Source organism: Phodopus roborovskii, unplaced genomic scaffold (assembly GCF_943737965.1).
Source record: "Phodopus roborovskii unplaced genomic scaffold, PHOROB, whole genome shotgun sequence".
NCBI lineage: Eukaryota > Metazoa > Chordata > Mammalia > Rodentia > Cricetidae > Phodopus > Phodopus roborovskii.
Genome location: NW_026126443.1, coordinates 5,775,630 through 5,790,431, shown reverse-complemented (window position 1 = coordinate 5,790,431; position 14,802 = coordinate 5,775,630). Strand labels below are relative to the sequence as shown.

Here is a 14,802-nt window from a genome sequence, read left to right as displayed (position 1 = left end):
GGTGAGATTCCTTCGGGGAAGGGGGGATCAAATGACCCTTTCACAGGATCACCTAAGACATTTACATTATGATTCATAACAGTAGCAAAATTACTGCTATGAAGTAGCAATGAAATTAGTTTTATGGCTGGCGGTTACCATAACATGAAGAACTGTATTAAAGGGTCACAGCAGTAGAAGGTTGAGAACCACTGCTCTAAAGGAATTGGTAAAGACTGATGTAGAAGAACAATGGTAAAGGTGGCAGCTACCACCAACTTTCAGCAACATTTCCTGCCAGCTACACTTCTGTATATTCTTCATGTAGCAATTTATCATAAAAATCCTAATGAAGTATGTTAGGTACAGACACTGCCCTACACAACAGCCGAAGGGCTGAGGCATAGAAAGGTCAAACAACTTGCTCAGAGTCTCAGAGCTACTAAGTTAAAGAAGCAATAGTCGAATCCAAACAATTTACCTCAGAGCCTGTACTATTAATCAGTGAACTACACCACCGATTGGGTACACATGTTTAAGGAACTATACCCTACCTAAGATGGAATATAATACATTACAAGGCTGATGATTTTAATATAGGGCTTAGCAAGGCAAACATGAGGTAGTACATGAGCATAGAAAATAAGCCCTTGAGAAGAACCTGGGTCTTTTTCATTCAGTGCCCATCACACACTTGGTATTCTTTACATATCCTCGCATTTATTTGTATGAGGGTATCTGGGCTCAGAAAGCTCCTCTATCTCTTATTGTAAAGCCAGTGACCAAATCTGAATGAGAATCCAGATCCTCACCAGTCCAAGCCTTTTCTACTATCTATATGAAGGGCATGAGGTAGTAGGTCAGGAACATCACCCCTTCTTCCCCTTGGAGGACCAGCATCCTATCTGGAAGAACGTGAAGCCATGGTTATGGCTCCAGGTATTGTTTTGTACATGTTACTTGGAGTGCACATTGGGGTAAACAGATGTCTGAAGGACCTAGCACTGGCCTTGGTTTTAGGCAGGCAAGAAGGTCTGAGAAGCCCTACATATACTATACAAACATGGAACCTCAGGGAAGTTCAAACACATGAACCAGAGGGGCCATTAGCATGTGGTTCTCCACAAAGAGTGACTTTAAAAATACTTTAAAGACAACTGTGGTGCCTGGAAGTAAGGGTTTCCAAAGAGCAGAGCTGACTGCAGCAAACTGTCCCTGCTGCCATTCTCTGCTAACCCCAAACGTTTAACCTCAAAGTTCCACAAAGCTATTCTTAGAAAAGGTCATGACGTTAACATTAAATTTAAGAGCAGAACATAAAATTATATGTACACTAGCACACTCAGAGGGAACTGACAGCAGAAATTTGATTATCGTTCTTTACATTCGTTCCCATAATTTCACCATTTGCTTTTTACCCATGTGAATATTATACTGTTAACCACAGATTAAACATGGGCTGAGGGAGAAGGAGAGAGGGGAGACAGGCTGAGAGATTTAAGCAAGACTTGGAGAGGGAGGAAAACCTGAACTTTACATAGCGTATACTAATAATTCAAATGACTGCCTAGCACCCCTGGACACTGCATTATAGCATTCACCTGTGGTTCCAACACTTGGCTGTAGGGGCCAAGGCAAGAGGATCATTAGTTTATGCAACCAGCTCAGGAAAGATCAGATTTCAAAATAGCAAAACAAAAATATCCAATAGGTATGGGTACCCAAAATATCCAAAAGATAACCAAAAGCACCCAAGCATTTATTTAAGAAAAATACAAATTTCCACATCACAAGAATTTCCCTGGGAAATATCCCCAAATTCTAGTGTTTTCTTTTTCAGTAAAGGTGTGAGATGATCTTGCTATACTGTCTAAGCTAGCCTTGCACTTAAGCTAAGCAACATTTCTGCCTCGGCCTGCTAAGTGGCTGGAATTATAGTCACACAGCACTGCACCCAGCAAAACTAGAGTTTTAGCAATCTACCCTGAGTTTATTCTAGTATTTTTAACTAGGAAATCTAAAATCACTTCTGGTTTTTTCCTCTCTAAGGTTGTTTTGTGACATATCTACTATGAGGACAAATTTTACTGAAATGCAAACATACAGTGAGAAAGATGACCAGAATGTCAACTTGGACAGCCTAACATCTCACCGTTGATCTCTGCAAACTTCTGGACGTCACTCAAGGTTTTCAACTCTTGTCTCGGACATGCTGCTACACACAGTGCAATAGACTTGATCTTCCTGTTTATCAAGTCCAGATTGCATGGGTCCAAAAAGAACACATACCTAAAGCACGGAGAAAAGAATGGAGATATTATTTTGCAAAACACATTTGGTTCACTGCATACTCAACTAAGCCCCAAAGCAAAGGACAGACTCCATTGAGGGTCACAATCTGCAATCCTCAAAATAGAACCATCAGTGGGAGTTTTAAAAATAATGACTTATAATGCTAACACAGAGAATGGAGTAATTGAAGAACTTAAAAGTTTTCATGATTTCTTTTCCTAATATTTACGTTTTATAACACGCAGATTTTATTGTCAGAAATAATAGTTTTTCTTGCTTTGTTAAACTTACACCAGACACAATTAGAATACCCCAATGTTGTGATTTAACATATATTGCTATTGTATGGAAATTACAAACTTTAGTTAATGAATATTATAATGAAAATATGTATATTAATGAAAATAAACTGATATGAATAGAAAGTTGAATGAAAACTGAAAAAGTATACAACATTACAACCATCTATATATGGGGAATTTTAAATTTCCTTCTTTTACTTTTTAGGGTTCTCACTTTCTAAAAAATAATACAGATTACATTTTGATTTGACTATCCGCAATACTTATTATTTTAAAAAAATTCCATAGCAGTTACATAAAAATAATACACACATCCTACATATACCCTCTGTATCTTTGCATAATTACCTTTTATAAAGGGAATTGGAAATTACAGACTTCAATATCTCTCCCTGATAAAGTGTTCCCCAAATACCCTCCAACAAGATAAGCAGAGTGTGGTGTTGCAGACCAAGGGATGGAGCCTAACAAGGAATGTCTTATTGAGCATGAAGGTAAAGAACACCAGCCCTGGTACAGTTTTTTCCTGAGCCAATGGCCTTTGCCACAAACCATTCACATCTACACAATGAACACGACTAAATGTGAGAATTAGGTAATTACTTTTCTCAGCCTTTGGCTTTAATCCACTGAAGAAGCAGGGTTGGGCACAAAACCTAACAAGCAAAAAGAACAAAACCAATGCACACATGAAACAGGTACTATAAAAGAATAGCATTTAAAAAAGGTGCAGAAGGCACCAGGGAAGCCTCCACAGATGGGAGTAATAACCCTGCACAGCTCAGTGCAGCCAGGAGACCATCCTGGAACCCAGCAGGGAGGGGAAGGATAAGCTACAGTACAGATAACACACTCTTAGACTCTAAAACATGTTCCAGATGTGATTTGGAAGTAGAGTTCATGGACAATTTCCATGGTCAAAAACAAGGGGCAGCTGGTACAGGCAGGCACGGAGCGAACAGTTTCTGGGAAACCTCGGTAGAAACAAGCGGCCTTTCACTGCTTCTCTCACCATCTGGCCCATGTATCTGACCCAGAGTGTCTATCCCTAGGACCCCAGGCAAATGAACTACACAAAGCCAGATTCTGGGCATGGAACCCTCGGGTCCTGGAAGACCCTGCCACCAGCAATAACAAGTACTATCTATGACAGCAGTGGTGAATGGAGCCACTGCTTACTGAATACTCATGTGCCAGACACTACAAAACCCTGTGTGTGTACATATTAGGTCCTCACAATAGTGTGGTGTGCTTCTGTGAAGGCAGTAGTGGGACACGGGTGGGGCAGAGTAACTGAATTCATACTCCTAAATGATAAAGATGCCTTGAAAAGTATCCAGAGAAATCACATGACAGTAGAAAAACAGGTTTAGAGACTAGAAAGAAGGCCAGAGGCTATCAGGCCTCACAGCTGGGACTGGGCTAGATCAAGGACAACCTCCTAAGAATAGAAATTTTGTCTGGTTGTCCTGCTTCTGCCTCTTCCAATGCTAAAACTGCCCTGGCTATACTTAGTTTAGTTTACACTCTGAAACACTGCAGTAGTTTGTACTTGTGGGTGGGTAGCAATCTTGTACTGTGCCTTGGTTATACCAACCTGAACTTGCATTCTGGTCCTGTTTTTCTGTGAGTACACACCTATAATCTTAAACCCATGATTCTCCTGCTTCGGCCTCTCAAGCAGCTGAGATTATAGGTCCCTACCATCCTCTGCTTCGAGTCCTCCCTTTAATAGCTCTTTGGCGTAACTTAAGGAAAACATTTTTCCTTCTTGGCCTCAGATATTTTTAAGACAACTACCATTTATTCTGTAGTATACTTTAAGATCATTGATGACAATTCTTATCAGCCTCATCAAGAAAATGACCTGACTTTTACAAAGTCTGCATTTGAGAGTAAGCTCCTCAACTCAACTCGTTCTGGGAGGGGCACAAAGTAAGACTATGACACTAATAATTAGTTTTCATTTGAGAGAAAATTCTGCATAGATACCATTAAGTCAAAGCCTTGGTAAGAACTAAGCAGTGCCCAGAACAGGTCAAGTAGAACAAAAATAGGCTAAAAAGGAGAGTGGGATTTTACAATGTCTATCAATCACTGTCGAATTAATACTGTCAATTATAGCTTAAGTACATGGTTTTAGAAAACCAATAATCCACAGAACCAAAATGTAATTTAAAATAACATCTTCAGGTACATACTTAGTATACATACCTTCCCTAGTTCCAACCTAAGAACATAGTAGATCCGATCCATACACACGCTAACACTGGGGAAACTACTTAAAGGCCCTTGGTTCTAACCATGTTAATGCCTTTTAGATGGTGGAGGGCTTCCTCTTCTTTTGACAGTGAAGTAAGTAAGTAAGTAAATAACTCTATTTACAAATAAGGCTAGAGTCATCAGGTGGGACTGCAGTAGTTTCTCTTATCACAGTCTCATTCCACATGGTTTCAGATACCTATTGACCAACCAAAGTCAGGAAGTGGTAAAAGGAAATTTCAGAAATAATAAATTGTGGTATTTTTTAATTATACTTATTGGTATTTGCTCTACTTCATGGTTACTGTCAGTTTCTTACCATATCTGATTTATTAATTAAATTTTATTATAGGTGTGTACTCACAGAAAAAAAAAAGGTGCCCATAGGATTTAGTACAGTCCACAATGCTTTCCATGAAGATAAGGGGGATTCATTTGCAGTTAACTGACAACTACAGGGAGTGTTTTTCAACCAAGAGACACAGGATAAGAGGCGACAGAGCACTACCTGTCTCAGAGCCTATCCTAATTCCATTCTCACCAGCCTATGGCCCAGGAATGTTATAGTGCTCAAATCTATTAGTAACTCAGTAACAGCTTTGCTGAAGTTTTGCATCCTGTAGAGGACCTAGAATGAATAAAATACCCTAAGTGGGAATGACGGAAAGATGAGAAACAATGAGAATGCTCCAGAAACTGAACAGCCGGGACACCTGCAGGCGCTGGCACATACAGCATGCACACAGCATGCTCAGGTGGTCCAGAAAAGACATTTTGGAAAGGGAACTGCAAACGCCTAGATAAGCTTTGAACTTAAAAGTGTGATTAGGGCTGGAGAGATGGCTCAGTTGTTAAAGGCCAGGCTCAAAACAAAACAACAAACAAACAAACAAAAGAGGGCAATGGATGGGAAACAAGCCACAGAGGCTGCTATACACATTCTAGTCCAGGTAGCTTCTTGGGTTATCTGAGGAAAATACAAATAAATCCATGTGAACTTGAAAATGTGGAAAGGGAAGAGTATCCGAGGAGAGAGTGGTCTGTCTGCTCAGTAAATTGGAGCACAATGCATCAAACATGAGAATGAGACAGCAGCGAAAAAGGGAGATCTAAATCACCAAAGCTCAGGAAAAGGACAAGAACCACAGGAAAGATGTGACTTTAAAAGCTGAGCTCAGAGCAAGAAGATGAAACCCAATTATTTGGTGCCACCTCTATCTTGCTCTTACTATCTTCACCAAAGACAGGAGAAGCTAAGGAGAACGAGATTTACCAAGAAGTTACCACATGTCACAAAACCTCTGAGGCTGTGTCCTCATAACCCATAATTTAACAGCTAAGGGAAAGATCTAGAAGGCAGGTGACAACTGAAGGTCACAAGGACTTTAAGTCTGACTCTCAGGTGTCATTCTGTCAATCCCAATGGGAGAGAGAGGGCAGGGACAGTCAGGGAGAGATCAATGACTGGCTGGTTACATCGGGTCTGTAGCGGAAGGAAGGCCACCTGCTCAAGACGCAGTAGCTTAACCTTGTGGGGAACAGCACTCAAAGGGTAAGTAAGCATCAAACAGGACTTAATACACAGAGGAGCATCCCTTTATTCCAAAAACATTGCTAAGTATTTACTCCCAAGAAAGCCCTTTCAATACAAAACTCACAAAGCACAAATTCTGAATGCAAATAACGTACAGACTACAGAAGAGACAGAAATACAACTAGTCATTTCAAAGCCACACGACGTGTGTGAGGTTGAAATGGCAGTGGAAACTGTAGAGCTCTGCATGGAGGAAAGGGGGTGAGGGAAGGGGAGGAGGAAGCTAAGCCTCGTTTTGAACCGGAGTAGGAATTTTCCAGACAGATGGGGAATGGAACACTCCAGGCAGAGGAAACCGCATGCCTAAAAGCACAGAAGCATGAAAGAGCATATTTAAGGAACTGCAAATAATCGGACTGGGCTGACTACAGGGTGGAACATCAAAGAGGTATGTGCCAAGGAGAAGCGGGGACAGAGGTGGCTGTCCTTAGAATTCAGGAGATTTATGCTCGGCTCCATAAGGCAATGTGTACTCATGTGACAGCAAGGCCCTGGTGTAACCAGCGATCAAGTTGAAGGCCAGAACGAAAGACTGGGGCATAGCAGTGCAGCTCCAGAGATGAGCCCTTGCCATTAAAGTGCCTCCTGCTGCCATGGCAACTCTGCAGCAAGGCTTTTTGGAGCAAGAGGTGGCAAGCAGATACTGGGTCTGCTGGCCGCCTCCTGCCGAATTTGGCTTCTCTCCTCTCTAATCAAGCATTGCGGCACTAAAGCTGGGAAGCTGGCAGAGAAGCCTCTCGGATGCCTTCTGCTTTAGTGATTCCTGACACATGTCTTCCCCAGAGGGGGATAAAAATGGAGCCTGATCATTTGTGCAATTATTACCTGCAATCAATTTATAATTTATAGCCCCTTTCTACAGACTTAATCTTACTGAATCACCAAAAGGAAAAACACAACAGCAATGCAGGCCTTCTGGTAATGCTGAATAACAGCAATGCAGGCCTCCCGCTAATACTAAATATGGGCTGAAGCGAGCCTGAGGATCTATACTCCACCCATGGTGATTTCTGGCCAGAGAGACTTCTTATCTCCTGTGTGGAAAGAGGAAGGACTGCAGCAAGGCAAGTCCAGGCATCTCACCAGGCTAAGGACCACGTGTCCCAAGGAGGGCCATCTTACATAGCCCACAGAATCATGGGAGCAGCACATCTAAACTAAGCTAACCCAACTAACTACAACACATATTTAACTAAAACATGTTTGGCCCCCAGCATTCTATAACAAAGGAATTAAGAGAGACATGTTGAGAACAGTGATGAACTGTACATAGTGACCTAGCAGGTTGTATGATGCTTGCAACAGTCCCCCTGTGCCCCATAAGCACTTATATTGCTACAGTTTGAACATCTGTCTCTCAAAATCCCATGTCCAAAGGTGCAGATGTAGCTCCATGGTATAGAATTTGCTTAGCTTGTATGTGAAGGTCCAATCCCACCCCCTCCCACCCCCTCCCACCCCACCCCTGACCCCTGGCAAAAAAAAAACACTAAAACACAAAAAACAACAAAACACAGTGAAATCTGTCACCGTGACAGTGTTAGGAAGATGGAGCTTTGAGTGGTGGCAAGATGATCACACACTGCTGTCATAAATGGATTAGTACCAGCATCAAGAGACAAAGGGGTGGAGACAGGAAGGTGCCAATCTGAGGTCAACCTGAACCAAATTGTGAGACCTTGCCCCCGATACACACACCAAAGCAGGGAAAGCTTTATTTACTCCTCAATACTTCAATTTTAAGCCTTTTATATTTCAGTCATTTATCTTTTTTATTGTCTGTCTCTATTACTAGAAATCAACTCTAGGAGAGCAGGGCTAGTTGATGATTGAATCCATTTCTGTACTCTAAGTGCTTAAATAATACCTGGAATGACAAAGGAACACGGTAATCATGCACCGAGTCACCAAATAGATGGTAATAGTGTGAATTTTGCCAAGTAAGGATGAGGTGGAAAGGAAGAAGGGAAGAAGATATTTAAGGCTGAAATACTCTCAGGTATTCAGCATAACAATTTTAAAACACCTCCTCTGCCAGACACAGGGTTAGGTTAAAAAGATATAATTTTAAATATGCCAACACTAGCCAGGCAGGCATGTGGCTCATTCCACTAATCCCAGTACTTGGGTGGCCAAGGCAGCAAGTTTCAAGTTCAAGGCCAGCCTAGGCTGTCTACAGAATTCAAAGCCAGCCAGCAAGATCCTATCTCATAAACCAAACCAAAACAACAACAAAAGAGATTACAAACTCTCCCTTCCCAATGTTCATGACACAGAGAGCCAGAAGAGTTGTCAGCAGTATAAATGCTTCGCCTGGAATGAGGCAGGAACAGGAAGGATCAAAGGGGTCTCTAGAGTGGAGCGGGAGGTAGCTAGAGAAGAGATAACCAGAGGAACTAGGAATGAGTCAGAGTCAGCCAGGTACGGAGGGAAGTGAGTGGGAGCAGACAGGTCCAGCCACAGAGGAGAGAATGCAGAAAAGGTCAGTGTGGCTGAGGTTAACTGTGATGGAAGATGCCTCCGCTAAGCAGGGAGACTAGAGTGCAGCTAGACTGTGGGCCTTACAGACATCAAAGCGGTGGGACACAATTTAGAGTTCATCCTAAAGCTGGGGAACTGCAGGGAGCTCGACTGCTGTACTGTGGGAAATGAACAATAGGTGGGAAGAAGGCTATAGGATTTGTACCAAGAAAGGATGGCTCTGACCAGGGTGAGAATTTCAAAAGAATGCAGGAACAAGTAAGAAAATGTGATGACCTGATAAGGATGAGAAGAGCATACATACATTCTGACCAGGATGTCTGGGCCATGAAGGTTTTTAAACCAGTTCAAAAAACAAACAAACAAAACAAAAGCAAACAAAGCTGAGAACTAGGCACTGTGGCCAATGCCAGCAATCACAGTACTCAGGAAGGGGAAGTATGGAGAACAGTTGCAAGACAGTCTCAAAACACACAGACAAAGGAGCTACCCAGGAAGACACAGAGCACAGAAGGACAAACACCACTGTCCACCTTTGGAAAGCCCAGGTTGATGTCCTTGGTATATTTACATTACAAACAAAGGCATGCACATGGATAAGCCCAAGACAAGGATCAATTCTCCTATGTAGCTAGAGTGTCTGCCTCCTCCTTATGTAGGTACCAGAAAGGGAGAAAATGTGCTGGAGAGATGGTTCAGCCCTCATGAGCTTCAGAGAACCTGGGTTCAGTTCCTAGCACCACATGGTGGTTCACAACCATCCTTAACTCCAGTTCCAGGGCATCTAATGACCTACTCTCATCTCTACTAGCTATGCAGGCAAAACACACACACACACACACACACACACACACACACACACACACACACAAATAAATCTAAGGAAATATTTTAAAAAGGGAAGGGGAATAAGCATTTGAATAAATCCAAGAGCCACTGGTTATATCTTGTGCAAAATTGACATAAGAAAATAAAACAGTTTACAAAAACAATTCATGAGAGCTACCAAAAAATAATTTTTCTACTTAGCAAAGGTAACTCAAACACCTCAAAAGCCAAGTCCCCTGTCAATACCGATCAGAATAAATAGTCTCAAATTCAACTTTTTAAACAATCACACTGAAAAATACCATACAGTATGAGGCAATGCAAAAGATTTTGCTTTTTCTGGGTTTAAAAACTTTATTGAGCAGGTGGATCTCTGTGTGTTCGAGGTCAGCCTGGTGTACAGTGCTAGTTCCAGGACAGCTAGGGCTCTTTCACTGGGAAAAGTTGTCCGGGGTTGGGGGGCTCAAAATAAAACCCTTTATTGAGATATAATTAACATGTCATGAAGTTCACCTATGAAAACTGTTTCGATTCTCTTTAAGACAGGGTCTCACTAAGTTGCCCTGGCTGGTCTCAAATTCCTTGGCTCAAGGGATCCTCTTTGTCACTTGAGCTTTCTTAGGGACTGTGATTATAGGGAGGCTCAGAAACTATTATGTGTTCCACTGTGCCCATCCAGTTCAATGTTTTATAGTATATATTACTGACATGTTTATCATAAAAATCTGATTCTGAATTTTTTTCATCCCTAAAGAACCCCGCATCAATATTAGCAGTCATTGTTCAATTCTCTATATCCCCTACCCCTACTCAGCATGAGTTCAAAGTTCAGCATGCTAGTGTATGTATCACTCCTTCCTCCTATTGTGGCCAATAATATTCCATTGTATGGGTATATCACAATTTTGTTATTCATTCATCAGATGATACAAATTTGTGTCATTTTTTTTTCCTTTGGGAGCTATTATCTATCACACTAATAACATTCATGTGTTTGTATTTCCTTTGGGCAGATTTGGAGTAGACTTGCTAGGTCATACAGTAACTGTATTTGGCATTTTGAACAATAGTCAGTGTTTACCAAGGCAGCTGTTCCATTTCAAACTCCTATTGTGAAATATGGGTCTCCAATTTCTCCAAACCCTGTCCACATTTAAAAATGTGTACCAACTGATGAATGAATAACCAAACTGTGGTACATCCACACAGTGGAATAATTTTAAATTATCATTCTTGTAGTGGATGAAAAAGGAGGAACTCTCTGGTTCTACTTTGTATTTCACTGGTAGCTAATGGTGTTCAACATCTTTCACAAGCCTATTTGTGCACATTGTCTTTCAGTTCCTCATGTCTCCTTGACTCTCTTGCCCATCACAGATTTCTATCCATTTGTACTAAAGACAGAATGATGAGGCAGACCCAGGTACTAGATACTGTCGCAACATTAAGAAAAAAAATATTACAAGAAAAAAAAGCTAAATAATAAGGGTGAAAATGAACAAAGGATCATTCAGGAGACAATATAGGAGCAAAAGATTAAAGGAGCTGAAGAAAAGACAAAGTCATAACAAAACAAAACACACACACACACTGGAAAGACAAGCTTGTAGCCAGACTAAGAGGTTCTCAACTTAGTTGGGTTGATTTTGTAGGTAGAGTAATTACAGGTGGTGACAAAGACCAAGCCGTGATTCTGGGATTATGGAAGAGTGAATCCTAAAAACCTGCACTGAAGAAAAATGTAAATACTTCCCAGGGCTAGAGTGAGAATCAATGTGGCAAGCAACATACATGCAACAAGGGCTAAAGCAGCCATGCCTTCCCATCTGGATTAAAAATAGAAGCACTGACAACTTCCAAACTTCTTTTGGAAGATGATGATGATGAAGATCATGATGGCAATTAACATCTACAATTGCAGGTACTGTGCTAAGGCTCATATGTCACTATCAAGTTCATTCACTCAAAAGACCACTGCATGTCCATACTACCAACAAAGCTCTCTGAGCCAAATACCACTGTTGCTGTTTCCTACTGTGCTGTTCCTTAATTGCATTTCCAATGGGTCTACCTGGAAAGATATCTCCAATTGCGTGAACAATTCAACTCATCATATAAAAACTGAAAATGCTGTCTCCATTGTATTGCTTTTATCTTCTTATTAGAGAATCAAAATTTTTATAATCAAACATGTCAACCCTGATATTATTTAATTTCTTTATTGCTTCAACAATGTACAAATTATCCCCTCTTCAACGGCATACAATATTCACTTCAAAATATTTAATTCACCTGGGATTTAGTTTGTATGATATGAGATTAAAATAGGTCTAAATGTAGCATCCTTTATATTACTATCCAACCCAGTATTTTTATTTTGATTATTTTCTTGTTAAATGCCAGCTGCTTGGACAAGTTCTACTTGAATTACTTCTGTTTCCATGACTATATTTATCTTCATTTAGACAGCTCTTATAATATATATACCTTGGAACATGATTTAGTCTAGAAAATCAAACCACCTCCCTTTGCTTCCCTAGAAAGAATATAACAATGGCAATTACATATACACAATCTTAACGAGAGAGCCTTAATCCCAGGTCTTGTGTGGCCAGTACATCAATTTCCAACAGTCTGTTGTTTCGCAGGGTGGAGATGAACTTAAGAGTCTTGGACCTGCTAGGTTAAGTGTTTGGTTACCAAGTCACACTCCCACCCATCCAAGTGCCAACATTTAAAAATCAGAGATGGAGAGATGGCTCAGAGGTTAAGGGAACTTGTTTTTGCTGAAGACCTGCGTTTAACTGACAATATCCCCACAGTAGTTCACAATCATTTGTAACTCCAGCTCCAGGAGATCTGACACCTTCTTCTGATTTCTGTGAGTACCAGGCACACATGTGTTACACAGAGGTACATGCAGGCAAACATTTATATACATAAGATAAATCTAAAAAAATATGAATTAAAATCAAAAGATTATGTGCTCCCCTCATTCCTCCTTAATCAGTCAACAGGTATCTGGTCTCACTTGAAAAAAAAAAAATGGGCTGGGAAGATGACTTAACAGTTAAAGCCTTGCTGTAGAAGCAAGAAGAGGGCCAGGGTTGAGTGTTCAGATCCCCAGAACCCATGTAAATGCCTGGTGGGCATGTGGGGCTACCTGTAACTCCACCCTTGGACAGCAGAAACAGGGAATTCCCAGACTAAGCTGGTTAATGACCCACTATATAGGTGAGTCTGGGTTCAATGAGGAACCTGTCTCAGTAAGTTAGAAGGTGGCACACAACTTTGATGCCAGCAGTCGGGAGGCAGAGGTAGGTGGATCTGTGTGAATTTGAGGCCAGCCTGGTCTATAAGAGCTAGTTCCAGGACAGCATGAGTCATGCAAAACCCCATGTGTGGAGTTCAAAGTATCCAGTATCTCCTATGGTCTATTTTCCTGGTGGCATGCACTTCCCCACTGAGTTTTGGGTTTTCAACATCTGATGAAACCTACAAGTTTCTTTCTGTTTCAAAGCCAGAAAGTACACAGCTCATTTGGTATTCAACTTCAGTAACTACTCTTAGCCTAGACATCTGGTCTAACCTGTTAGATACAACCATTGTGTGGTTCAATCTCCCCCTCTCATGGACTAGTCTGCTGTCTTACACTATACATGCCCCTTTTAATCCTCTGAAATTATTTTGTAAACAAGAATAATTTTTAAAAGCATTCCCCACTTGAGAAAAATTTTATCTGCTTTTTATTTTATGATTTATACCAACCAGGATTAAACCACTATCCCGTTAGGGTCTTAACTGGTACTGTATTAAGTCTATAAATTAATGTTGGTTGTATTGTTGTATTTACTGCATTGAGACTACCTACTGGGAGGAGATTTTATTTTTACTATTGTTCTGCTTTCCTCCTATTAAAATATTATAATTCTCTGCACTTGACAATTTATAAATATGCATGTGTATGTGCAGGTACAGAAAGATAGACTGAAAAAACAAGTATTTTCTTTCTCATTATATTTTCAGCATAATAATAAAATAAGTGACTGAATTCATTTAGGCATATGTTTTATAACCTGCAATTTAAGCACCTCACTTATGGCATGTTTTGTTGCAGCTCCTCAACAGCCCATATTGTAGCCCCTTGTCATTGGCAAACAGTATTATTTTTCTCTCTAATGGCATATACACATTCCATTTATCTCTTATATGATTTGCTATAACTAGTTATTTTTAAAATGGTATGCAAAGACAGCATCCTTGTTTGTTTGAGGTAAATGATTTCTATCTTCACATAACCTTGGTAGCTGAGCCTACTAAACTCCTTTTATGACTTCAAACTTAAAATGAATTGTGACCAAAAGGTGCCAAGGCAATTCAATGGGAAAGGTAGGTCTTTTTAATAAGAGCTGCTGAGACACTCACATCTTTCTTTAGGGCAGGGGATCAATCTTGACTATTTCTTCACATGATCTAAATTGTTTAAAATTACTCACACAGCTGTGTGGTGGTGGTGCACACCTTTAATCCCAGTACTAGGGAGGCAGCAGACAGACCTCTATGAATTTAAGGCCACCATGGTCTACAAAGCTAGTGCCAGTTCCAGGACAGCCAAGAATATACAGACAAACTCTGTCCCGAAAAACCAAAAACCAAACAAACAAACAACAAACAAACAAAAATGAAAATAAACCCCACAGAAATAAGAACTAAATTAAAATCTCTTAAATAAAGCATAGAAAAAAATCTCTGTGACTTTGGAGTAAAGTAATAAATTCTTAAAACAGAAAGTAACACAAGCCATGAAAAGTACGTTAAAACTGAAACCTTTCCTCCTTGGGATATCATTGGGGAGACAGCTCAGGGGGGAAGTGCACGCCAAACAAACCTGAAGATCTTAGGCAAGAACCCCTTTAACAGCTCAGTGTGGTAAGACACTCTTAATCTCAACACTGGGGGAGACAGCAGGATTGCTGGCATTAACTGACTACCCTAGTTTAATGGTCCTAGCAAAAGACCATGTCTACAAAAAAGCAGCTGGAGGGCTCCTGAGAAACACTGCCT

General features: G+C 40.6%; 1 protein-coding gene across 4 annotated transcripts in view; it reads right to left on the bottom strand.

Moving 5' to 3' along the window:
* The window catches only part of Slc44a1 (solute carrier family 44 member 1), a 164,776-nt gene that overhangs the window by 86,715 nt on the left and 63,259 nt on the right, over window positions 1–14,802 (bottom strand). For all 4 annotated transcript variants that reach the window (XM_051187810.1, XM_051187809.1, XM_051187807.1 and 1 more), the window contains exon 4: window positions 2,132–2,268. In XM_051187810.1, coding sequence (XP_051043767.1) covers window positions 2,132–2,268 — 137 coding nt within the window. The remainder of the gene's footprint in view (window positions 1–2,131; window positions 2,269–14,802) is intronic.